We start from the raw sequence: 24706 nt of genomic DNA, 5'->3' as shown, positions 1-24706 counted from the left end.
TGTGTAGATTCATCTCATTCACCTCTTTAGCTCAGCTGCATGTATTCAATCCTGACTAAATGATTACACCGTGTAACAATTTTTTTTTTTTTTTGGTTCCTGGGGAGTAAGTGTTATTTCCTAATTGCTTATGCCTCAAAAGTATAGAAAATGGCTATTATTCCCCACAAACTTTGCTTTTGTGACCAGGACAGTGATATTTTGAAATTTACCTATTTTCCAGAACATTCCAGATAGATTCAGTGCTGAGTAAACTTGGAGTAACTTCTAGAACTTTCTAGAACTTTCCAGTAATATAAATAGTAGTATAAATACAGGGGCCTTAAGCCCACCAGTTCAGTTTAGTTCCAGCTGCCTAAGTGGATACATATCTGCATTTTTCTGAGATGGCATCAAGAGGCTGCAATGGTGGCATTCCTGATGGGTCTCCAAGGCGGTTTTACCAAGTTTCCCTGCTATCTTTGCCTTTGGGACACCAGGGACACCAAGGCGCACTACCACAGGCGGGACTGGCCACAGCGGACCGAGTTCTCTGTGGGGAGGAACAACGTCAAGTGGGAGCCACTGGTGGACCCCCGGAAGGTGCTGATGCCACCACTGCACATCAAATTGGGACTTATGAAACAATTTGTCAGAGCTCTAGATAAGGAGTCGGCAGCCTTCAAGTACCTTCAAGACTTCTTCCCTAAGCTGTCTGAGGCAAAGGTCAAAGCCGGTGTCTTCGTCGGACCACAGATAAAGAAGATCTTGGAGTGCAATGAATTCCCCAAGAAGCTCACTAGTAAGGAGAAAGCGGCTTGGAACAGCTTTGTCGCAGTGGTTCGGAGCTTCCTGGGCAATCACAAGGCCGAAAACTATGTGGAGCTGGTTGAGACTCTGGTGAAGAACTACGGCACAATGGGCTGTAGGATGTCCCTCAAAGTCCATATCCTTGATGCTCATCTTGATAAATTCAAGGAGAACATGGGAGCATACTCGGAGGAGCAAGGCGAGTGCTTCCACCAGGATACTGGACTTTGAATGCCGCTACCAAGGACAGTATAACGAGAACATGATGGGAGACTACATTTGGGGGCTGATTCGTGAAAGTGATTTACAGTATAATCGTAAATCTCGAAAAACTACTCACTTCTAAATCTTTTGTAGTCATTTTTGTATTACTTTAGTATAAATACATGTTAATTTGGATTCATATGTTGTTTTTTTCTGACTTTATGTGAACGAAAAGACACAAATTCGCCCGTTTTCTCATTGGAAATAGGTAAATTTCAAAATATCACTGTCTGGTCACAAAAGCAAAGTTTGTGGGGAATAATAGCAATTTTCTATACTTTTGAAGCATAAGCAATTAGGAAATAACACTTACTACCCAGGAACAAAAATTGTGTTACATACCATTAATAAATAATATCTAACTGAATACAAGCCAATTAGATTACTTTAAAACAACATTGGACAGTCCAAAGGATTTGCTAATCAGGGTGTAACTAGCCGCTAAACCTATAGTAAAATATGTGTATTATTAGAATTATTGGTTAATTCAATCAACGATTATGGTCATCAAAAAATGCATTCCTGTTGATATTTACCCAATACAATTCCCACTGCATTATTGAATCATCTGCTTTGTGTGATTAAAATGAAGGGGTAAACATATATCACATTAAAATACTTTCAATGTAGTTCAGAAATGAATAAGTACCATTAATGCAGGGACATCTAATGTTAAGATGTCTGAGTATGTTTGGGTTGGCACTAGGGGTTCTAATTCTGATAGATAGATGGATGGAGGAGGAGGGGGGGCTGGTCAATTTGGGCATTATTTTATCAGGTACCTCCATTATATACTGTTACCCTCTAGTTAAGTCATGTTACTTTGATTGCATGATTGCACATAACTCTCCACCTCTTGCTTTACTCCATAACTGGGGCATCCCAGAGAGACCAGCCCAGTAGGTTGTGCAAAACTACTTAAAGCTATGTACAGGTTAATTTTAAGAGTTTATTAACCATGTGTTGATTCAGAGCTTACATTAAAAATAGAATTAATCACACAATGTTTACAGGTAGTTTCAATGATTTCTTTACCATTTAAAGGGGCAACATAAGCAAGGGGTTTCATAATGGAAAGGAAAAAAAACAATAAGAAATTGTGTTTTATCCTTGTTCAACAAAAAATAATAATTAAACATTTCATTCTTATCATTAGTAATCTATTGTTTTAACTATGTTAATACAAAACATATTATACTCCATAAGTTGTATGCTAGTATACCCCACCTTCAACCTTCTCCATATTCATACCATAATATATTATTTCCCCCTCTCACACATCCATCCTCACTAATAACACTCATCCAAATACCATCTCTCTTTACTATTCTTGTGGAGGGTCTGCTAAACATTACTAACCCATTTCCTTTTAATATCACCATGTTAATTACATTACCAGTTATATTATGCAGATCAGAATCTTTTAAAAACTGGAAGTATAACTACAACAATGATCACTATAGGCTGAACAAGTACTAAAATAGTATGTGCATGCCCAATCCTTAACACATTGGGAGCAATTCCTTTTCTCCTTACACACACAAAAGTCAAAGACCACAATGGGGTCGCCCTTGACTTTTCTTTTCTCATCTGGGAATGCATACTCTTGTGATAGCAGTCTGTAACAGAAGAAAAACACTCACTGCTTAACTCAGTGATCTGTGTAACACATATAAGGCTATTAATTCGCAAGATCGCTGTTGAGGAAGTGTGAGCTCTCCCTTTTCTTAACCATAAACAGAGCTATCTCGGAGCACATCACCCATACTTGCATAAGAAACCTCAAGTTTCTATCTTTTTTTTAATGAACCATATTACCCCCCCCCCCCCCCCCCCCCTTTTGGCTGAGGACATAATATAAAATATGTGTTCACAAGCACTAGGTGGTTGCTGCAGTTACTAACAGCACATGTCAGGATCTATTTAAGTGATAGAGGCCTTCGTTGCGGGCTCTACCATGTGGTAGATGACCGTGACTGGAGGTATGCATCCCACGCCGCAGGCGAGGGCGCTAATGAAAGTCAAGGTCATCTAGAGCATGCATCGAGAGGGCTATTGCTATTATAAAACAATGTATTTCTTTATTTTCTCTTTAAAAAAAAATTTAAACCCTATATTTACCTTGAAATTTTGATATTTAGCCGGGTAACTTTCCACTGAGGAAAATAGTCCCTAACATACTCAGAATAGAAAGACGACATACATGTAGAGAAAACAGTTTTATTATTATTATTTGGCTAACATATTTATTTATTGGGGTCTTACTCTTTCTTATTATAATTTATCTGGACATTGCCAGATAAATTAACTGTACAATTGTTGAACAGTCCATGTCGAAACTTGTTGTTGGAGGCGGGGCTTCATTCAAGTTGGCAGGAGGTGGATTGGCTGGTGCGGAAAGAACCGAAACAGGGTTGGCAGTTTGACTGGCTGGTTTTGAAGCTGGGTAAATGGACTAACTGCCTATAACTTGGAGATGAAATAGTCGGTATTTGGGAGAAGCTTTGGCAGGTTGTATGTTTTTCTGTTTTCATCGGGTTAAGTATTTTTTATTAAGTATTCTGTTCAGAGATACATGTATAAAACATGTTATTCTATAACCCGAGAGACCTTACAATACGTCCTGAAAGTTTTGTTGAGAAATATTGATGTTTGGGCAAATTACCTGACATTGTTTCACCTGTGATTGCAATGACATAATACATGTTTATTCTCAGGGTCTTTATAAGCAATAATGGACACTACTCTTGATTTATTTTCTCAAAATAAATATTTATAAATAAAATAATAGTTATTTATTCCATTATTATCAGTAATAATGAAAAAAAACATACATGATACATTTAGTTTATGACATAGTATATGCTTATGTCCACTCAGTTTTTGATATTTATAAATGTTGTAAAAACATATATATTAAAACACATGAGACAGATAAAAGTCAGATACATCAAATGTACAGTGTTTTCCCTTTTTCATTCGCTCTAAACAAGTTCCTGTGATGTTTTGTTTCTGCTTTTGTCTCTGACTGGCTGCAGTAAACTGTCTCTGCCCTTTAGACACTAAATGCCCCTCTCAGTGACGTCACATGGAAAAAAAAATTCAGGACGTTAACGTCACTCCCTCCCCTATCCATTGATATGTGTTTCAAGCCTGTACAGCAAAGTATGATGGCCCTGTATGTCATCAAAACTAAGTGCTTTTTTTAGTGTGGTTACACGATCCCGGTCCTTAAAGGGTTAAGTGTTCTGCTTGCTTAATCCGATTAAGGAAAATACCAGTATTTGTCTTGCTTGACTGTTGTGTAGCTCTGTGTAAACAGAAAGTCACAATTTTTGCTTAGTGAGAAGCTTCTCTGTCAATTTTTTCTCTCTTTTTTGACTTGAAACCACCCTTGTTTAAACCAGCTTTTTAAATTTAACTTAAATGTTATTAACTGACAGGCTGTGGGTGTTGAATGTTGCTATCTAAAATGTGTGACTGAGTTTTTTTTTTTTTAATACAGTATATACGTTTGTTTGTTTTTTGCTGTTTCTGATCCTTTCTATTATAAGGATTATCTTTAACTTTGCTGCTGTCTGTGTAAAATAATAAAAACACAGAAGTTCTGTAATTGTTTCGCCATTTACCCTGGTTTGGAATTGTCTTATGTAGGGTTTGGTCTGTTGGCCTAGTAATGAGTTGCACCTACATTTTATTTTTTCATTTTGTGCTAGTTCTAAAATTGTCTACCTGGCACCCCACTTATAGCAAATGTTAGAGTGTTATTAGGTGTTCTGTGACACTTTACCTAACGTTATAGCATGTCACTTTTAACAAAAGTAAGTGGTTTTAGAAACAGATTTAATTGGTTTAATTATGGTCTGTACATAGGCTCAAAACAGCTTATTAAGCAGAAACAATTTATGCAAAAACAAAAAAAGTGTTATCATCACAGCTGCAGTCTGAGTTATGAAAAGCCAGTCACTCCCTGGCATGGGTGTCTTTTGGGGCTGGTGCCAAGCTACAGAGCCAGGGAAATACATAGGCAGGAGTTTCGTTACACTGGCTTACAGTATAACGTAACAAAAGAAAGATGTAAAAACAACCATTCTTTAATTACAATAATATCGCACAACAAGTTAATGTATTCACATCATTGGACACCTAGGATTCCTAATACTTTCAATCTCCAACCAACTGACACTCCTGTCCAAGCTCCAGCCTGCAGCTCTCTCTCTCTCTCAGAGGAGGCCTGTTTACAAACTTTATCCACCTGCTTTCCAGATGGATTGCCTCAATTAGCTAACTGGCCAATTGGCCATCCATTCAAGCTTATTAAACTAGGGATCAAGCAATCCCAAGATGAAATATCTACACAATTTACAGTATAACACAATATTTACAGTTACATTTGGGGACTGGCTTCTAAGTAAAGATAAGGACCATCGACCCAGTCGCAACATCATAACAGTGATCAGAAATAGAGACACAAATGGAACTCTGGATTTTCCCAAGCTTTTGAAAGAATCATTTTGGTTTTGGTTTTGGAAAGTAAAGAAATACCCAGCAACACAGTATTTACATATTTTAGAATTTATTAGCAGAAAATGTAGGATGACAATGAATTCTACAGGAATTCGGTACTGTCCGGCAGATATCCATTCCACAATAGTGGATACAAACCACTGAATACATACTTTAAGTTTTCAAAACTTCACGTTTTTTGTTAAACAAAGCAATATGCTTTACGAGACAATAATAGATACATATTTCTTCCACCACACACACTGAAAAAAACATATCATTTAGTAATATAAATAATAATATAAATAATTCAGAGTTTTAACACGAAGTTCCCTTTTCACATTTTTTTTTTATAAAATGTTTTTTTAAAAAACATTGTAAATCATTTATATTAAACTAATAAACATAAAATACAGTTATATCTTAATTTAAATAACTTTTCTTGTTTTTACTTGGCATCTTGGACTTCCATTTAAGCCATATTCTTTACCCTGTTCCTACAAAAAGAAAAAAAAAAAGCATAGGCTATTAAACACTGCTATTTGCATTTCCCAAGTGGATTTGATGTATGATCATTTTCTATTTAGGTCAACAAAATAATACAGACTTTCTTAATTCACACATTTTAATAAATACTCAATGTGGGTGAGACACACCTCAAGATTGTAGAACATAATGCACTGTGTATATCAATACATGAAAGATGTACTTACTTAAGGCATGAGATTCGGTTCATCACCCATTCCTGAGCAGGGTCTGCACATATATTCTTGCCTCTAATGGTGTGAAAACTGTTTAAGGACAGAAGTGGAGATGTAATTAGTGAATATGTTCTTCAGACTAATGAGATCCTGCAATGTATTTCTATACATATCTTGAGTGATAAATCAATATTACCTTTCCACTTTATTTTTATTTTACTCAATATGTATTTGTTGGCTCACCTTTCCTAGAGCCAAGGTGAAGTTGTTATACAATGGCATTCAAAGACATGCACACAAACTAGATCGTAGAAATTCATTTAACATATAACAATCCCTTTACAATAGAATCTGACAGCCAACAGTTATTTATAGAAAGCAAAACTTAACTAAGACATGAACTTTTTTAAGAGTGCAAAAAAAAAAAAAAAAACCTTTGAAAGACTTACATTACTGCTTCAATATTACACAGATCCTTGACAGACTGTATTGAGTAACCCCGAATCCCTCGGCATGGCAATGGCTTTTTGGAATAGGACATGCAGCAGTCTTGATATTCTAAAAAAGGGACAAAATACATATTTATTATCAGGTTCATATTTCAACCACTTGCATACAGAAAACTTAAACACCATACAATACAATGTCAGTGTGATTCCTATTTGCTTACTGTTTAGCTACCAAAGGCAAAGTCCTGAAGTTTAAATTAAAGCTTAACAATCAATCACTCAGGTTTGTACATTAAACAAATACAAATGGCAGTTGCTTGTACTTACGTGCTGATACTTGTTCACTGAACATGTTCAAAGTTAGAAGCAATGCCACAGCAACAACAAACAGTTTACAATGAGCCATCTTTGAAATAAATGATTCCGTTAAACTCAACCAAGAAGTTACTCTGTTTGTCTGAAGTCTGTTTCTGAATTCCCTTGCCTGAGAATCATTCTTTTTTATACAAGTTGGAAGGACTTTCCCTAGTTCCTATAAATAGTTGCTGCCAGATTTGTAATGGTTTTTTCTATACTCCGTCAACTCAGACAACAGGTTAAACATGAATTACTTCCTGCATGTTTTTCCCTTCCAATACTTGTCATAAACATTGCGTGGGACTATTTTCAAAGATAACTATACTATTATGGGACAATAAAAAAAAACAAAAACAAACAAACAACTAAACAGGTGTAATTCTATGCTACGCTCAAATCACAAACCATGCTACTAACAAAGAAAAAAAAAACGCATGAATAAATGTGGGAAAAAATAACTGTTTGGTGATTTATGCAGTGCATCTTTTTGTGTTTCATTCAACAGCAGTATACATTATCATATGTGAGGTACAAATGTAGACCAGTTTCCACACTGAATTCACACAATTTGAATGTTACTGTAAATAAATAAATAATTAAATAAATAAATACCACTGTCAAACCATCTCCCAGAACAGTGCAGAGATCACAAGTTTTATTTTGAAGCACATACAGTGATTTTTCAGTGTCTTCTTTGAATGGTTTCTTGATGGTCGTTGGTAAGAGTGATAAAAGGCAAGATAGAGGAGGGGATCATAGACAGTGTGAGCTCTAAGTGAGATAAGAGGTAGGGGAGGGGATCATAGACAGTGTGAGCTCTAAGTGAGATAAGAGGTAGGGGAGTGGATCATAAACAGTGTGAGCTCTAAGTGAGAAAGAGGTAGAGGAGGGGATCATAGACAGTGTGAGCTGTAAGTGAGATAAGAGGTAGGGGAGGGGATCATAGACAGTGTGAGCTCTAAGTGAGATAAGAGGTAGGGGAGGGGATCATAAACAGTGTGAGCTCTAAGTGAGAAAGAGGTAGAGGAGGGGATCGTAGACAGTGTGAGCTCTAAGTGAGATAAGAGGTAGGGGAGGGGATCATAAACAGTGTGAGCTCTAAGTGAGAAAGAGGTAGAGGAGGGGATCGTAGACAGTGTGAGCTCTAAGTGAGATAAGAGGTAGGGGAGGGGATCGTAGACAGTGTGAGCTCTAAGTGAGATAAGAGGTAGGGGGGGGTATCAAAACATGTTATTCTATAACCCGAGAGACCTTACAATACGTCCTGAAAGTTTTGTTGAGAAATATTGATGTTTGGGCAAATTACCAGACATTGTTTCACCTGTGATTGCAATGACATAATACATGTTTATTCTCAGGGTCTTTATAAGCAATAATGGACACTACTCTTGATTTATTTTCACAAAATAAATATTTATAAATAAAATAATAGTTATTTATTCCATTATTATCAGTAATAATGAAAAAAAAAACATACATGATACATTTAGTTCATGACATAGTATATGCTTATGTCCACTCAGTTTTTGATATTTATAAATGTTGTAAAAACATATATATTAAAACACATGAGACAGAATAAAAGTCAGATACATCAAATGTACAGTGTTTTCCCTTTTTTATTCGCTCTAAACAAGTTCCTGTGATGTTTTGTTTCTTTTGTCTCTGCCTGGCTGCAGTAAACTGTCTCTGCCCTTTAGACACTAAATGCCCCTCTCAGTGACGTCACATGGAAAAAACAATTCAGGAAGTTAACGTCACTCCCTCCCCTATCCATTGATATGTGTTTCAAGCCTGTACAGCAAAGTATGATGGCCCTGTATGTCATCAAAACTAAGTGCTTTTTTTAGTGTGGTTACACGATCCCGGTCCTTAAAGGGTTAAGTGTTCTGCTTGCTTAATCCGATTAAGGAAAATACCAGTATTTGTCTTGCTTGACTGTTGTGTAGCTCTGTGTAAACAGAAAGTCACAATTTTTGCATAGTGAGAAGCTTCTCTGTCAATTTTTTCTCTCTTTTTTGACTTGAAACCACCCTTGTTTAAACCAGCTTTTTAAATTTAACTTAAATGTTATTAACTGACAGGCTGTGGGTGTTGAATGTTGCTATCTAAAATGTGTGACTGAGTTTTTTTTTTTTTAATACAGTAAATACGTTTGTTTGTTTTTTGCTGTTTCTGATCCTTTCTATTATAAGGATTATCTTTAACTTTGCTGCTGTCTGTGTAAAATAATAAAAACACAGAAGTTCTGTAATTGTTTCGCCATTTACCCTGGTTTGGAATTGTCTTATGTAGGGTTTGGTCTGTTGGCCTAGTAATGAGTTGCACCTACATTTTATTTTTTCATTTTGTGCTAGTTCTAAAATTGTCTACCTGGCACCCCACTTATAGCAAACGTTAGAGTGTTATTAGGTGTTCTGTGACACTTTACCTAACGTTATAGCATGTCACTTTTAACAAAAGTAAGTGGTTTTAGAAACAGATTTAATTGGTTTAATTATGGTTTGTACATAGGCTCAAAACAGCTTATTAAGCAGAAACAATTTATGCAAAAACAAAAAAAGTGTTATCATCACAGCTGCAGTCTGAGTTATGAAAAGCCCGTCACTCCCTGGCATGGGTGTCTTTCGGGGCTGGTGCCAAGCTACAGAGCTACAAGGTCAGGGAAATACATATGCAGGAGTTTCGTTACACTGGCTTACAGTATAACGTAACAAAAGAAAGATGTAAAAACAACCATTCTTTAATTACAATAATATCGCACAACAAGTTAATGTATTCACATCATTGGACACCTAGGATTCCTAATACTTTCAATCTCCAACCAACTGACACTCCTGTCCAAGCTCCAGCCTGCAGCTCTCTCTCTCTCTCTCTCAGAGGAGGCCTGTTTACAAACTTTATCCACCTGCTTTCCAGATGGATTGCCTCAATTAGCTAACTGGCCAATTGGCCATCCATTCAAGCTTATTAAACTAGGGATCAAGCAATCCCAAGATGAAATATCTACACAATTTACAGTATAACACAATATTTACAGTTACATTTGGGGACTGGCTTCTAAGTAAAGATAAGGACCATCGACCCAGTCGCAACATCATAACAGTGATCAGAAATAGAGACACAAATGGAACTCTGGATTTTCCCAAGCTTTTGAAAGAATCATTTTGGTTTTGGTTTTGGAAAGTAAAGAAATACCCAGCAACACAGTATTTACATATTTTAGAATTTATTAGCAGAAAATGTAGGATGACAATGAATTCTACAGGAATTCAGTACTGTCCGGCAGATATCCATTCCACAATAGTGGATACAAACCACTGAATACATACTTTAAGTTTTCAAAACTTCACGTTTTTTGTTAAACAAAGCAATATGCTTTACAAGACAATAATAGATACATATTTCTTCCACCACACACACTGAAAAAAACATATCATTTAGTAATATAAATAATAATATAAATAATTCAGAGTTTTAACACGAAGTTCCCTTTTCACATTTTTTTTTTATAAAATGTTTTTTTAAAAAACATTGTAAATCATTTATATTAAACTAATAAACATAAAATACAGTTATATCTTAATTTAAATAACTTTTCTTGTTTTTACTTGGCATCTTGGACTTCCGTTTAAGCCATTTTCTTTACCCTGTTCCTACAAAAAGAAAAAAAAAAGCATAGGCTATTAAACACTGCTATTTGCATTTCCCAAGTGGATTTGATGTATGATCATTTTCTATTTAGGTCAACAAAATAATACAGACTTTCTTAATTCACACATTTTAACAAATACTCAATGTGGGTGAGACACACCTCAAGATTGTAGAACATAATGCACTGTGTATATCAATACATGAAAGATGTACTTACTTAAGGCATGAGATTCGGTTCATCACCCATTCCTGAGCAGGGTCTGCACATATATTCTTGCCTCTAATGGTGTGAAAACTGTTTAAGGACAGAAGTGGAGATGTAATTAGTGAATATGTTCTTCAGACTAATGAGATCCTGCAATGTATTTCTATACATATCTTGAGTGATAAATCAATATTACCTTTCCACTTTATTTGTATTTTACTCAATATGTATTTGTTGGCTCACCTTTCCTAGAGCCAAGGTGAAGTTGTTATACAATGGCATTCAAAGACATGCACACAAACTAGATCATAGAAATTCATTTAACATATAACAATCCCTTTACAATAGAATCTGACAGCCAACAGTTATTTATAGAAAGCAAAACTTAACTAAGACATGAACTTTTTTAAGAGTGCAAAAAAAAAAAAAAAAAACCTTTGAAAGACTTACATTACTGCTTCAATATTACACAGATCCTTGACAGACTGTATTGAGTAACCCCGAATCCCTCGGCATGGCAACGGCTTTTTGGAATAGGACATGCAGCAGTCTTGATATTCTAAAAAAGGGACAAAATACATATTTATTAACAGGTTCATATTTCAACCACTTGCATACAGAAAACTTAAACACCATACAATACAATGTCAGTGTGATTCCTATTTGCTTACTGTTTAGCTACCAAAGGCAAAGTCCTGAAGTTTAAATTAAAGCTTAACAATCAATCACTCAGGTTTGTACATTAAACAAATACAAATGGAAGTTGCTTGTACTTACGTGCTGATACTTGTTCACTGAACATGTTCAAAGTTAGAAGCAATGCCACAGCAACAACAAACAGTTTACAATGAGCCATCTTTGAAATAAATGATTCCGTTAAACTCAACCAAGAAGTTACTCTGTTTGTCTGAAGTCTGTTTCTGAATTCCCTTGCCTGAGAATCATTCTTTTTTATACAAGTTGGAAGGACTTTCCCTAGTTCCTATAAATAGTTGCTGCCAGATTTGTAATGGTTTTTTCTATACTCCGTCAACTCAGACAACAGGTTAAACATGAATTACTTCCTGCATGTTTTTCCCTTCCAATACTTGTCATAAACATTGCGTGGGACTATTTTCAAAGATAACTATACTATTATGGGACAATAAAAAAAAACAAAAACAAAAAAAACAAACTAAACAGGTGTAATTCTATGCTACGCTGAAATCACAAACCATGCTACTAACAAAGAAAAAAAAACGCATGAATAAATGTGGGAAAAAATAACTGTTTGGTGATTTATGCAGTACATCTTTTTGTGTTTCATTCAACAGCAGTATACATTATCATATGTGAGGTACAAATGTACACCAGTTTCCACACTGAATTCACACAATTTGAATGTTACTGTAAATAAATAAATAAATAAATAAATAAATAAATAACACTGTCAAACCATCTCCCAGAACAGTGCAGAGATCACAAGTTTTATTTTGAAGCACATACAGTGATTTTTCAGTGTCTTCTTTGAATGGTTTCTTGATGGTCGTTGGTAAGAGTGATAAAAGGCAAGATAGTGGAGGGGATCATAGACAGTGTGAGCTCTAAGTGAGATAAGAGGTAGGGGAGGGGATCGTAGACAGTGTGAGCTCTAAGTGAGATAAGAGGTAGGGGAGGGGATCATAGACAGTGTGAGCTCTAAGTGAGATAAGAGGTAGAGGAGGGGATCATAGACAGTGTGAGCTCTAAGTGAGATAAGAGGTAGGGGAGGGGATCGTAGACAGTGTGAGCTCTAAGTGAGATAAGAGGTAGGGGAGGGGATCATAGACAGTGTGAGCTCTAAGTGAGAAAGAGGTAGAGGAGGGGATCGTAGACAGTGTGAGCTCTAAGTGAGATAAGAGGTAGGGGAGGGGATCATAGACAGTGTGAGCTATAAGTGAGATAAGAGGTAGGGGAGGGGATCGTAGACAGTGTGAGCTCTAAGTGAGATAAGAGGTAGGGGAGGGGATCGTAGACAGTGTGAGCTCTAAGTGAGATAAGAGGTAGGGAGGGGATCATAAACAGTGTGAGCTCTAAGTGAGAAAGAGGTAGAGGAGGGGATCGTAGACAGTGTGAGCTCTAAGTGAGATAAGAGGTAGGGGAGGGGATCATAGACAGTGTGAGCTCTAAGTGAGATAAGTGGTAGGGAGGGGATCATAAACAGTGTGAGCTCTAAGTGAGAAAGAGGTAGAGGAGGGGATCGTAGACAGTGTGAGCTCTAAGTGAGATAAGAGGTAGTGGAGGGTATCATAGACAGTGTCAGATATTCCTGGAAGAGTGGTGTTGTTTTGTTCATTCAAAATTGGCTATCAGTTATTAATTGTGCTGTTGCTTGTTGCTCTTTATTCTTTAATTTGAGCGTTTTGGTGGCATATAAAACTTATATGCATGCGTGCCGTTTGAAATAAAGAAAGTAAACACTGTTGGTGGTTTGGCAGTCAAACTTAACCAATTATGTGGTTGTGCTTTTGATGTCTGTGGTATACTGACCTGTAGGCAGGCCGCGCAGTGTAGTATGTGGGCACAATCCAGGTTTCTCACTTGGTTTTGGTCTATTGACCAGCGGTTGTGTGGTAATATTTGTTTCCTGTTGTCTAGCATTTTCTGATAGTGGTTTATTTTATTGTTCTTTGGTGGGTCCTTTTCTTTTCTGTTTTTAATGGAAACACGTACATTGTGTGCTTCAGGTTTGAGGCCAGATCAAACTGTTGCTTGTTTCTCCTTTTTTGTACCGTTCTGTTGATTTTTCAGTTGATTGTCCTGGATTGAGTTGCGCTCTGACCAGATGGTGTTGGAGACATTGAAAAAGACTTCTAGTTGAAACGTTTGTCATTGAGATAAAGTTTTTTTCAGCATTTGTTATGCTTATAATAACTACTCTTTCTAAGCTGTTTCTTGTTGTATACCACTTTAACAGTTGTTTATTCATTTTATTTATTTTTATGCAATTAATTTATTTTTCAAATCTGTAGGCTAAAATCTCAAAGTTCTTTACTCTAAAATGTTAATTGTTATCTTAACTAATGTAATTTTGTTTAGAATATCTTTGTGCAGTTTTCCGTTTCAGTCAACACCTTCTGGTGACTTTTTAGAATTCCCGTGACTTCATGTCTTCTGGTAGACCAGTGTAACCATTAACCTGCCCTGCTGGAACTCTGCCCTTAGATGTAAGAAATATCTAATTTGTTCTTTGTGGTTTGTCCTGTGATATATTTTTTACATCCACTAGGAGCAGTGTTCCAGCAGGGCAGGTTAAGGTTACACTCTGGTGCATGAGTTGTAAGCTTAAGACTTCTGAGTTTTAAAAACTCACCAAGATGTAATGACTGAAACAGAAAATTATTCAACAAAGTGAATCTAAAGACCCAGAACAATACATAAGTTAATATCACTGCTATATCATACCCATAGCAAGTTGCTCTTGCCAAGACGGCACAAATCACTGAAGGGTCATGAATCATGGGAAAGTGTTTCAAAGGGGACCAATCTGAAGAATATAATTGGCTGCTGACATTCCACCTCCCAAGTGTAGTTATCAATGAGGAGTGTGACACACAGGACCTCCACAGCAACTTGAACATCTAGCAGACAGTACCTGGCTGGTCTGTTTTAATCCTGTATTAACATGGTGATGCTAAGAAGTTAGCAATGCCTTTGCCATATGGTGTGTGACCCACTTTGAAACAGCCTTCAGGTGGAAACATGTATAGAATTGTAATGCCAAGGGAGACAACTGCTGGTGAAAAATGCTATTGTAAGCCAGCAGCGGATGGGGTTAGATGAGCAATTCTTTGTAGAAGGTTAGTTGGTAATTCAATTAGTATATAAACATTGAAATGGGGACACGAGTGGGTAAGTCCCTTGAAACTGTGAGTGCCATTAGTATGGGGCTTCCCCTGCAGTTTGTAAGTCACAGACTATGTGTTTGAACTAACACAGGTTGGCCTATTTAGTGACAATGGGAAATCTATGCTTTAATGTCATGATTAAACAAAGAAGCCATGTTTATCAAGCACAGTATTGTAAGGTGTTGAAAGCTGTTTGGGTTTGGGTTAAGGAGGCTTGGTGGTCCACTGACTCACTGTGTGTGATGCTGAGCAAGTCACTTAACCTCCATCCTTCGGATGAGGTGTAAAACCAAGGTCTTAAGTGACTCTGCAGCAGCAGTTGTGATACATAGTTCACCCCCTAGTCTCTGGAAGTTGCATTGGATAAAAGTGTCTGCTAAATGACTAATTAATAATAATACCATGATGGAGTCATTTGCCTGAAAGTTGTTCTTTTTTTCCTAGACCAATGGTTCTTAACTCAACTGCATTGGATGTCCTGACAGATTACCCTCACCCAATAAATCCATACATTTGTGACAAGAATTGCAAAACTCGTTAGCAACAGATGCTAAATATTTGGCTCACCTGGTAAAGGTTTGACTGCATGTTGTACAGGGTGTGTTATATGAACAGGGGAGCACAGGTTTGCTTCTCCACTGTGCGAAGTTGGCAATTTTCCATGGGAATTTCACATTGAATGTTGCTTTAGTCCTGGTACTCCCCCAGGTTAGGGAGACAAAACTGTCATGGACCGTCACCTCACTACACTACAGCTGCCCCTACTGGCCAGACGACAGGGGAAATCAAGCGGACACCTATAGGGTTAGCCTTTGTCCTCCAGGGGCTGGTAGACTTGAATATTTCACTGCAAGAATATTGCCAACATTTTTGTCTCACTGCAAATGCAATAGGTATTTAAAGGTTATACAATCATGGAAAAATGCTGAGTAGTGTTTGACTAATTGGCTTACTGACTTTAAATGTACAACTAAAGGACTAAAGTACAGCACCCAACACTTAAAGCATGGATTATTTTTCAAATCTGAAGAATTAATTTTTTAATTATAGCATTTACAGACATTTCCCTATTAGGTCACTACTTTGGTTTCAAACTGCAATATTATTAGTGTAATCACAGGTTCAAGAAATCAAAGTTTCATTCAAATAAAAAAATAAAAAAATAGTGCAAATTTGTCAATTGTCAAATAAACAAAGGACTGCTCCGACTTCTAAGCGGGAATGGGACATTCATTTAAGGCGGTACTGTTCAAGTGTTGAAAGATGTCCCACTGAAGGTGTTTAAGTCAAAGTAAAAGATAAGTGCTTGTGTGTCTGTATATGTGTCTGTCAGGGGAAACGTCTCCCCTTTAAAAAAACATTATGTAATTATTATAAATAAATGTTGTGTGTTTCCTGCCTGCCTGTCAATCTAGCTGTGTCATCAACTTTTAATGACTTAGAATCATATACTAACTAACCTGTCATAACCCTAAGCAGCCAAGTCAGTACTGATTTCAAGTCTTCAAGCTGTTTAAGTAGGTTAAGATCAACAATTACTAACCCTAGTTTTCCCAAGAAGTCAAGGTTAGAAATCTGCAGAAAAGGCTGTCTTCCATGATGGCTGACAGAATCAGCTTTTTTGTAATCTTGCGAGTCATTTATTCAGTCTTAGAGAAGCATCGCCAACCAAGTGACTACTATACACCTCAAATCAGTGTCCTACCTCTTATAACTTCAGGGAGATGCAGCTTTATATATTTAGGAGATCATTTGTGGCTAGTTCTCTCTGCCTCGCTTCGCCCACGCTACTCCACTACTCCGCTCGCTCCACTGGCTCCCGATCACCACTCGCATCCAGTTCAAGACTCTTGTATTAGCCTACAGATGCCTTGACCAGACTGCACCCAGCTACCTCCAGACCCTCATCTCTCCCTACAGCCCCACTCGACCTCTCCGCTCCGCCTGCACTAGAAGACTGGCTCTACCTCCGCTACGCTCCCCTGCCTCCAGAGCCCGCTCCTTCTCCACCCTTGCTCCGCAGTGGTGGAATGACCTTCCTACAGATGTCAGGACTGCCCAGTCCCTGACCACATTCCGGCGCCTCCTTAAGACTCACCTCTTCAAACAGCACCTGTAGAGCTCCTCTGTTTGTATCCTGGGACACTATCACCCTTCCTTTAAATGTGCTTTATTTTGCTCTTATCTGCCCCCTATTTTACTGCATTTAATCCTGTACTTCAGAATACTGTAATCTGCCAAGTGTTTAAACTGTAGTATTTTGTATTTAATCATATCCTGATGTAACTATCACTATTTAATCATATCCTGATGTAACTATCACTATTATCTGCTGTATTATTGAATTGTGGTTTGTCACACTTGAACAAAAGTTATTGTATTTCTTGCTCTTATTGTATTACTTGTATTGTAACACTTGAAATGTAGTTGCTTACGATTGTAAGTCGCCCTGGATAAGGGTGTCTGCTAAGAAATAAATAATAATAATAATAATAGTTACATTTAAGAGGCCTCAACTGAGTGGATAAATGACTAAAGAGGTTTAAAAGGACAGCCTTTATGATGGTGGTTTATCACAGTATATACAGATTCTCTAATGAATCGGTATATTGTAAGAGATATCAAATTGAGAAATATCAAATTCCACTGTGTAATACAGAGTATACAGTATGCCAGGGATGCCATTTGTACAGAATAACAGAATAAATCAGCCTATTTACTCAAAATCATCAGCTGATTATAACATATACATTTGAATGTGAAATGTAATACTGAAATGAATTACTGAGTGATATGTTGCTATTCAAATGAAACCAGACAAAAAGGATAGGGAATTACCAGAGGAAGATATATGGAACCATACAAAAGCCCAGTTATATGCGATTTCCTATGCACTTCAGTACAGTAAGTAGGTCAGAATTTACTTTCTTGGTAAGCGTAGGTTTCTGATTGTGTGGTAAATATAGTTATACACCCCCCACCCCCGACCTCACCCAATTTTGATATTTTACATTATATATAAAAGCTTTTTTGTTTTTTAATGAAGACCTTTATTCATATAAATGGATGCAAATATATCCTCCTTCCTGTTTTAAGGTTGTTTTTTCACTGGAATAGTTTATTAAAATGGGTCATTCTTGTGCTTATTTTGGGAGTAGCCTATATAGATATTTGAAAAAAATCCACAAGCACATGTCAGTTCTATGTGATCAGTATATTGACCCCCAAACGACAAATCAAGGACTCCTTCGACAGCAGGACTGGGACTCATTCAAAGTGGTAGACTGTAGCTATTCAAGCTAGGAGTGCTACCAAGCAGAACAACTTTAACTGCACAGTCTAACCATCTTGGATTCCCACCAATTTTAGTGGTATCTTCACAGTATGCTTCAGGAATCATACCCACGTAGCTGAACAATTCTATTCTTGCCATATTTATAACATGTTGGCTGTGAGCACTTCCCTTACAAACATTCCGTATGTAACCAATTAAGCAATGTAAAGCACGTCTCATATCATTTGCACTCTAAATTATAGATGATTTCTAAAAAGTCCTGGTCAAAAAGTACATTACAGATAGTATAAGTCATGTTGCTACAAACAAAAAAAAAAGGCAATATGTAAAATACCTATGGCTTGACTTTTCCAGAGACAGGCTACCCTAGCTGTTCTTGAGTTGCTGTTAAAAGAACAAAGATAAACTACTTTTTTTTTGGCACAAAGTTAGGTATTTTCATTTACTCACTGGCATTATATTACCAGTTCAGTAAATAATGATATAGTTAGAATTTCATTTACACTAAGATTTCTAAATGTAGTTCCTACTGATGGTGAGATGACTTATAATGCACATTATCCAATGTGATAATTTGGTTTTCCATTATACATCTAATAGCATTATCAAATGTTCTTGAAGACAGTTCACAATTTGTAAACCTGACCTAAAACAGACTTCAAAACGTTTGTGACTACAGCTTTTACAGTTCTTCTTACAGCAAGCCCCAATGTTTCTCACAAGTTTTATAATAGAAATGACTGTGAGTAGGTTTTTCTCTGTCATCGTTAATCTGCTAAACCTGTTTTTAAATGTTATCGCAGGACTGGAGTCCGTTATGCTTAATTTTTTTTTTTTTTAAACTAGAAACTGGGAGGAGGGGGCACCTATTCTACACCCAGCTCACTGTGAAGACAAACAGGTTTAGTCAACAAAGTAATAATGGATAAATGAAGCATTTTCTAAATGTTCTGTTTATTTGAATGTTATGTTCATTTTTTCCCATAAAACAAAAAAAAATGAACATTTCATGTGTATGGACCTAGTTTCTAATATAAAAAGGCTATCTGAGGATGTATGTACAACAAGTATGCAAAACTGTGTCTTACCTGTAGAAAATGTAATTTGTGACTTATTTTATATTGTTACATTTTAAAAGTTCAAGCTAAAAATAAGAATGTGGATTTTTTTGGGGGTTTAATTACATACATGGGGAATTAATCGTAATGCATCTCTTGTTAAAAGGAAATATGATTTCCCATTAGCAGTTCTCAGGTGACCTACTTACCTTTAAGAAACAGTCCTACGTATCTATTTCCCTTCGGGTTACTGAGTTCTTTGCCCTATGGGATTTTTTTCTATGGGTTTTAATGTTAAATTTTTCCCCCATGCCAAAACTATATAAAATGGACACCCTGGTATCTGTTAATCAAAGACAAACTGAAGAGTTGCACTACTTCTCTACTGCAAAGGCAAATCATTGAAAAGGCAATGGCACACATCAGCTTAACCGTCACAGCTGTCCTGTTAGTGCTGGCGCTGAGTTCCTTCAGTGAATCACAATGTAAGTATTATCAACTTTCATTTTTAATATTGGCTGATCGGTATAGTCAATGGGTAGTTTAATCTTTTTACCAACGTGTAAATCAATGTAACAAGCCAGAAGAGTTTAGAACAGTGTTTATTAAAGGTTTTATAGTTGTCTAAGTGAAAACAAACCGAGAAAGTCTGGTAATAAAAAAAAAGAGCATATGGAAAATTTACTAAAAACTGTTCAATTTAAAAATCTAGAACTAGAATCACCAATTGTACAGAGAATTTGTATAGTATGTGTCATTATAACTGTTATTTTCAAAAAGTAGGACTTAGTTCATGGCTTCAAATAGAGGAGGAAAAATAAATGTAGCAGTAAATTATTTATTGAACCAACATTAACCTAACAACAGAGACCAGGAAGATAAAAGAAGAAAGGAAGAAAGAGAACACAGGGAGCCCAACAAAATAGTGAAGGAAGTAGAGACAAGAGGATAGGAATTTGTAGGTCAGAAATAGTAGCTATATGGATTTTTCCAGGCTACATGTATACAGAGTGTGCATCTTTTCCCCTGATTCACCCAATGATGGTGGAGCAGTCACCATTCCAGCAAAAAGAATCAGACATCTAACTAGCCAACAGAGTTCTAAAGACCAGGGCAACTCCAGCCCGGATGCAGGGATATCATCAAATACCTCACTAAAAAGTGTAACTCTTAGTGTGGGATCCCTAGGAGCTGCAAAATGTATGACAAAAAGAAGGTAAAGTGGAGACGCAGCCAATACATAGGCTAAAGAGGGACTGTTCACATCTGCCCAATATTACTTTTTAGTGGATGCAGTGTAAAACTATACCAGCCTGGGATGGCAGAAGACTACATTCAGCAGTACATTCATATTCGCCAATACTAACATTGTAACTTGTTCTTTTAGTTTTAGCTACTGGACCATGCTGCCTTTCTTATTCCCCAAAGCCACTGCCATGCAGGTTCATTAAAGACTACACACACCAGCATGCCAATGGTGTCTGCAATATTGAAGCAACAGTGTAAGTGAAACGTATATTAAACTGTATTCCAAGGAATTTTGAACTTCCTAATTTACAAGAAAAAGGTTGTTTTATTCAAATATATTCCCTTCTCTCCTCAGTCTCCTAACAGCGAGAGGAAAGAAAGTGTGTGCGAATCCAAAGGCGGAGTGGGTTGTCGAAGCAATCCAGTGTGTAAAGTAAGATCATACATTTTCTTTACAGGATATACAGTAGAATATTATTATTAGTTTATTTAGCAGACGCCTTTATCCAAGGCGACTTACAGAGACTAAGGTGTGTGAACTATGCATCAGCTGCAGAGTCACTTACAATTACGTCTCACCCGAAAGACGGAGCACAAGGAGGTTAAGTGACTTGCTCAGGGTCACACAATGAGTCAGTGGCTGAGGGGGGATTTGAACCAGGGACTTCCTGGTTACAAGCCATTTTCTTTAACCACTGGACCACACAGCCTCCTATGTGTATTTTTGATCCAGATTTGTTACCGATTTTTGCTTTCTAATACTGCTTTACAAATCGATCGACTGCAAAAAGAAAAACATTTCTACAGCAGACATGAAACCAACAAAACTGTGAACCATAATGGCCACAAATTCATATGAATTTCAATAGGAGTTGCATGGAATTGCATAGGAGTAGACTCTGATTAACAAATGTGTTTGTTATTATGTTTTTTCTATTAGTTCACATTTATACTAATTGAGCACTGCAATGTGCAATATTAAAAAGTAACATCAATATGTTGGGAATTTCAGTTGGAAACCAGAACACACATTTATTGATTTTTGCTTGTTACCAAGCTGTATAAAATTGGACCATCATAATTATCTCTGGAATCAGCATTTCTGTGTAATCCATTCATGCAATTATATTTCTTGATAACACAAACAGCTCACCCCAGTTTTCTTTTTTTTTCTAGTAACAGAAAGATCTGGGCTGCAAAGCATTGATCTGGGCTGCAAGAAAATACAGAAGAATGAACTTGTGAAAAATAAAAGCGTGCAAAAAGTGTTTGATTAAAATGTACAAATCTTAAATGGATTAACTGTTAACATTAACTGTGCAATGGAACCATGTACTGTTTCACGTACTGCAGTTATAATTTGGTCTTGTTTTTAGGCAGGTGTTGTATTTTGTAAAATGTACTAAGTTAATAACACATGTTATTTTATGATTTAAAATGTTCACATATTGAGATTTAAAATGTAATATATAAAAAAAAAACTAAAGAGATGGCTATATATTTTGTACTGACATATAAAAATAAATACTGATAATGAATTAACTATTGTTGTGTTGCTTAAACAATATGAAGATAGTGGATTTCAGGTTCACTAAGATTTTCCAATTTCACTGATACAATTGACTCTTAGTTAGTCAATTATTTTTGGGTGGGGCAGAGTTCTGTCTAAACTTGCTGTTGTGTTCTAATCTAATCGTAAACAAATGCTGTAACAGGTTTGACCACTGTGATGATACTTTGTACTTTTGATGCACAACACTATAATTACTCTACAATGTTTATAACTGGCCTATTCTGAGGTGCCATGATAACTAACTAAAGATTCAAAAATATATATATCACTTCTCTTACTTCTGTTGACATATCTGAGGGAAGTTACCGATTTTAGTAAACCAGCCCATAGCATTCCTCCAAACCAGAATACTTCTGTCTCACCTGTAACAAAGCGTTATACATTGGTTTTTGCATGTACACAATACTACACCGGATTCTAGCGTATAGCTGTCCTGCTGGACTAGCTCCTAGGAAACCAGGTATCCAGATGTTATCTTGGAACTGAGTTCATGGATTCCATGTTTTCCTTTAAATACACTAGCCTGTGACCAGTGAGCTTCTGAAGGAAACTAAAACTTTAATAAAAGATTTCGATTTTGAATTAGGTTGGAGCCCCCCCCCCCCCCCCCCCACCACTGGTTTGCAGTTTAAATGTAGGCCTTAGAAAATGGCAAACATTGGCAACAATACAAAAAAAGAATTGTACACTATATATGGCGGTTTATGCAAAATATTTACAAAGTGTTGACATTTAGTCTGAGTGTGCAGCTCTGCTACGATATTTTAGCCTCAGAACCTTCTGCACATTTTGAATTTTTTGTGTAATGACCCTGTCAGTCACGCGTGGACCAAACTGCCGCTTGAGCAAATATCGAATGAGCTGAATAATTCTCTCGTCCATCATTGGCTTAGCCTCCCTTTTCGTGTTCCCACGGTGACCAGTTATACTGTGGGACATCAAGTAGCTCTCATCGAAAACCTTCAGAAGCAATGCTTTACATGCCCCAGATAGGGATGTTTCATGCCCAAGGACAGATTCTAGACTTTTTTTCGTATGGTCATTGTATAAATCCTCTGTGGTTCCCTTTGCACTTTCACCTGAGTCTCCTTCCAAGATCTGAATCTTCTTCTGAAGCCTTCTTACTTGGTCCTGTAGCTCTTTGATTTCCATCTCCAGTTTAGGTATCCTAGCCACCTTCTGCTCCACTATCTCCAGCCTCTCCAAGATGCTGAAAATGAAGGTTCACACAGTGTGAAAAGGCTAAAGGTAAAAGAAAATAAAAAAATACTTCTCCCTGGCTGGTGTTTAAGATTAATTAAATATTCCTGTTATTTGGCTATCATTTTGTAAAATTAGAAGGTTAACATTATAGACTGTTGTATACTCTCTACAAACCTACGCATAAAATGTGCTGCCTATTTAAAAAATACCTATTTGTTACTCACAGTACAGCAATTACTATTTGTTAACAATTAACAGAAATATGTACATTTTAAGTACAGACAATGCCTGTGTTAATACTTGTATCTGAATTACTAAACAACATTAAGCTAGTGTATCTTTCAAAAAGAAAATAGATAGCATTAAACAAACCTTGCTGGTTTCCTATCTGAAACAAATAGTGAATCTGCAGCCATTGTAGAGTGTTTTCATAGAGATGACTGGTGATCTGGACAAAGCAATCGAAGCTGCAGATACATTTCCTGTAATAGTAAAAGACCTTTCAGGTTACGGCCTCTTGCATTCAGAATAAGCAGCTGAAGATTTTTTTTCTTACATTACATTGTTTCTGCAGTAAAACCAAGGGTGAACTTCTGTTCTAAACTGAGGCTGTGTAATGCAAGACTGGAACCTAGGGCTCAGCTTTGTCTTAAAAGCAAAGCCTGCATGCATTTACGAGCACGAATAAACCATGCATATACATGAATTATTTATGCCACCGCGCACTCATGAATCTAGTTCAGGGATTTCATGCGTAATGTGTCATGAAGCCCATGAATATTTATGAAATAGCATGAACTTCATTGAAATTCAGTACACCGCACACACTGTTTCATGAACACCCCATGAATCTGTGTCTCATGACCGCTCGAGGGAAAGTATTAAAACTGCCATGAGCTGCAGTAAGATAGTTTGTGATTCTACTTCTGGTCATTCATGTGCACAGATGCAGAAATATAGAACAGCAATATAGTACAGAAAACATTTTATTATTTAGAATGATAAGCCTGACAGAACGTTGGAATCTAACACATTAGTTGTTGCTGCACAGGTTGTTAATTCTCTAGGAATAACTGGTACAGAACAAAAGCTTCAAAGATTGAACTCATTGAGAAAAAAAAAAGAGAACAAAAGTAAAACTGATTAAATTAGTAAGTCAAATTCAAATTGCATTTATCTTCACTAAATTCTACCTCCCTGAATTATGAACCTTTCTATCTTGGCCACTTGCATATTCAGTATTACAGCCTTTAATAAATACTAATTACCACCATAGTTGTTTCATCCCAGGGCTGCTGTCCCAATCATTTTGCCAGGGCACTGCATGTACTATACAAATCCCCATCACTTGTTTATTCATGGGGTGGGAGCCAGGCTACCTGTAGTGACGTCGCCTGACTTCCCAGAGAGCCGCCCACAGTTAGGACCAAGTCCTCGGCAGGACGAGGTCTGTGTCGTGGTGAAGTCACCGCCGCAGTTAGGTGAGACCGCATCGTGGGGGGGCAACCGCCAAGGCTGGGCGCACAGTAACCTCAGGG

The 24706-nt window shown here is 36.9% G+C and overlaps 3 protein-coding genes and 1 long non-coding RNA gene across 4 annotated transcripts; 1 reads left to right on the top strand and 3 right to left on the bottom strand.

Moving 5' to 3' along the window:
* Positions 1-5346: 5346 nt before the first annotated feature.
* Positions 5347-7349, bottom strand: LOC117423000 (C-C motif chemokine 20-like). Its single transcript, XM_034038305.3, has 4 exons — positions 7037-7349; positions 6710-6818; positions 6273-6350; positions 5347-6056 (listed from the first exon to the last, which is right to left on the bottom strand). The coding sequence occupies exons 1-4, from the start codon at positions 7113-7115 to the stop codon at positions 6032-6034; spliced, it is 291 nt and encodes a 96-aa protein (XP_033894196.3). The 5' UTR covers positions 7116-7349; the 3' UTR covers positions 5347-6031.
* A 1922-nt stretch (positions 7350-9271) lies between these two features.
* On the bottom strand, positions 9272-12516 carry LOC117422969 (C-C motif chemokine 20-like). The gene is made up of 4 exons (XM_034038234.3): positions 11703-12516; positions 11376-11484; positions 10938-11015; positions 9272-10722 (listed from the first exon to the last, which is right to left on the bottom strand). The coding sequence occupies exons 1-4, from the start codon at positions 11779-11781 to the stop codon at positions 10698-10700; spliced, it is 291 nt and encodes a 96-aa protein (XP_033894125.1). The 5' UTR covers positions 11782-12516; the 3' UTR covers positions 9272-10697.
* A 6431-nt stretch (positions 12517-18947) lies between these two features.
* On the top strand, positions 18948-21705 carry LOC117423289 (C-C motif chemokine 20-like). Its single transcript, XM_034038822.3, has 4 exons — positions 18948-19629; positions 20532-20646; positions 20748-20825; positions 21569-21705. The coding sequence occupies exons 1-4, from the start codon at positions 19557-19559 to the stop codon at positions 21597-21599; spliced, it is 297 nt and encodes a 98-aa protein (XP_033894713.1). The 5' UTR covers positions 18948-19556; the 3' UTR covers positions 21600-21705.
* Positions 19729-22556, bottom strand: LOC131697964 (uncharacterized). Its single transcript, XR_009307580.1, has 2 exons — positions 22244-22556; positions 19729-21605 (listed from the first exon to the last, which is right to left on the bottom strand). It is a non-coding gene; the product is annotated as an uncharacterized LOC131697964 (long non-coding RNA).
* Positions 22557-24706: the final 2150 nt, after the last annotated feature.

Source organism: Acipenser ruthenus, chromosome 17 (assembly GCF_902713425.1).
Source record: "Acipenser ruthenus chromosome 17, fAciRut3.2 maternal haplotype, whole genome shotgun sequence".
NCBI classification, from domain to species: domain Eukaryota; kingdom Metazoa; phylum Chordata; class Actinopteri; order Acipenseriformes; family Acipenseridae; genus Acipenser; species Acipenser ruthenus.
The sequence above is the reverse complement of the archived record's forward strand: the minus strand, read 5'-3'. Positions and strand labels throughout refer to the sequence as shown.

Coding starts and splice junctions, on each gene's coding strand:
- LOC117423000 (XM_034038305.3), bottom strand. CDS start 7,115: ATGGCTCATTGTAAACTGTTTGTTGTTGCTGTGGCATTGCTTCTAACT. Junction 6,819..7,036: donor CAGTGAACAAGTATCAGCAC/GTAAGTACAAGC, acceptor TCCCTTTTTTAG/AATATCAAGACTGCTGCATG. Junction 6,351..6,709: donor TGTAATATTGAAGCAGTAAT/GTAAGTCTTTCA, acceptor GTCCTTAAACAG/TTTTCACACCATTAGAGGCA.
- LOC117422969 (XM_034038234.3), bottom strand. CDS start 11,781: ATGGCTCATTGTAAACTGTTTGTTGTTGCTGTGGCATTGCTTCTAACT. Junction 11,016..11,375: donor TGTAATATTGAAGCAGTAAT/GTAAGTCTTTCA, acceptor GTCCTTAAACAG/TTTTCACACCATTAGAGGCA. Junction 10,723..10,937: donor AACCGAATCTCATGCCTTAA/GTAAGTACATCT, acceptor TTCTTTTTGTAG/GAACAGGGTAAAGAAAATGG.
- LOC117423289 (XM_034038822.3), top strand. CDS start 19,557: ATGGCACACATCAGCTTAACCGTCACAGCTGTCCTGTTAGTGCTGGCG. Junction 19,630..20,531: donor TTCCTTCAGTGAATCACAAT/GTAAGTATTATC, acceptor TTGTTCTTTTAG/TTTTAGCTACTGGACCATGC. Junction 20,826..21,568: donor GAAGCAATCCAGTGTGTAAA/GTAAGATCATAC, acceptor TTTTTTTTCTAG/TAACAGAAAGATCTGGGCTG.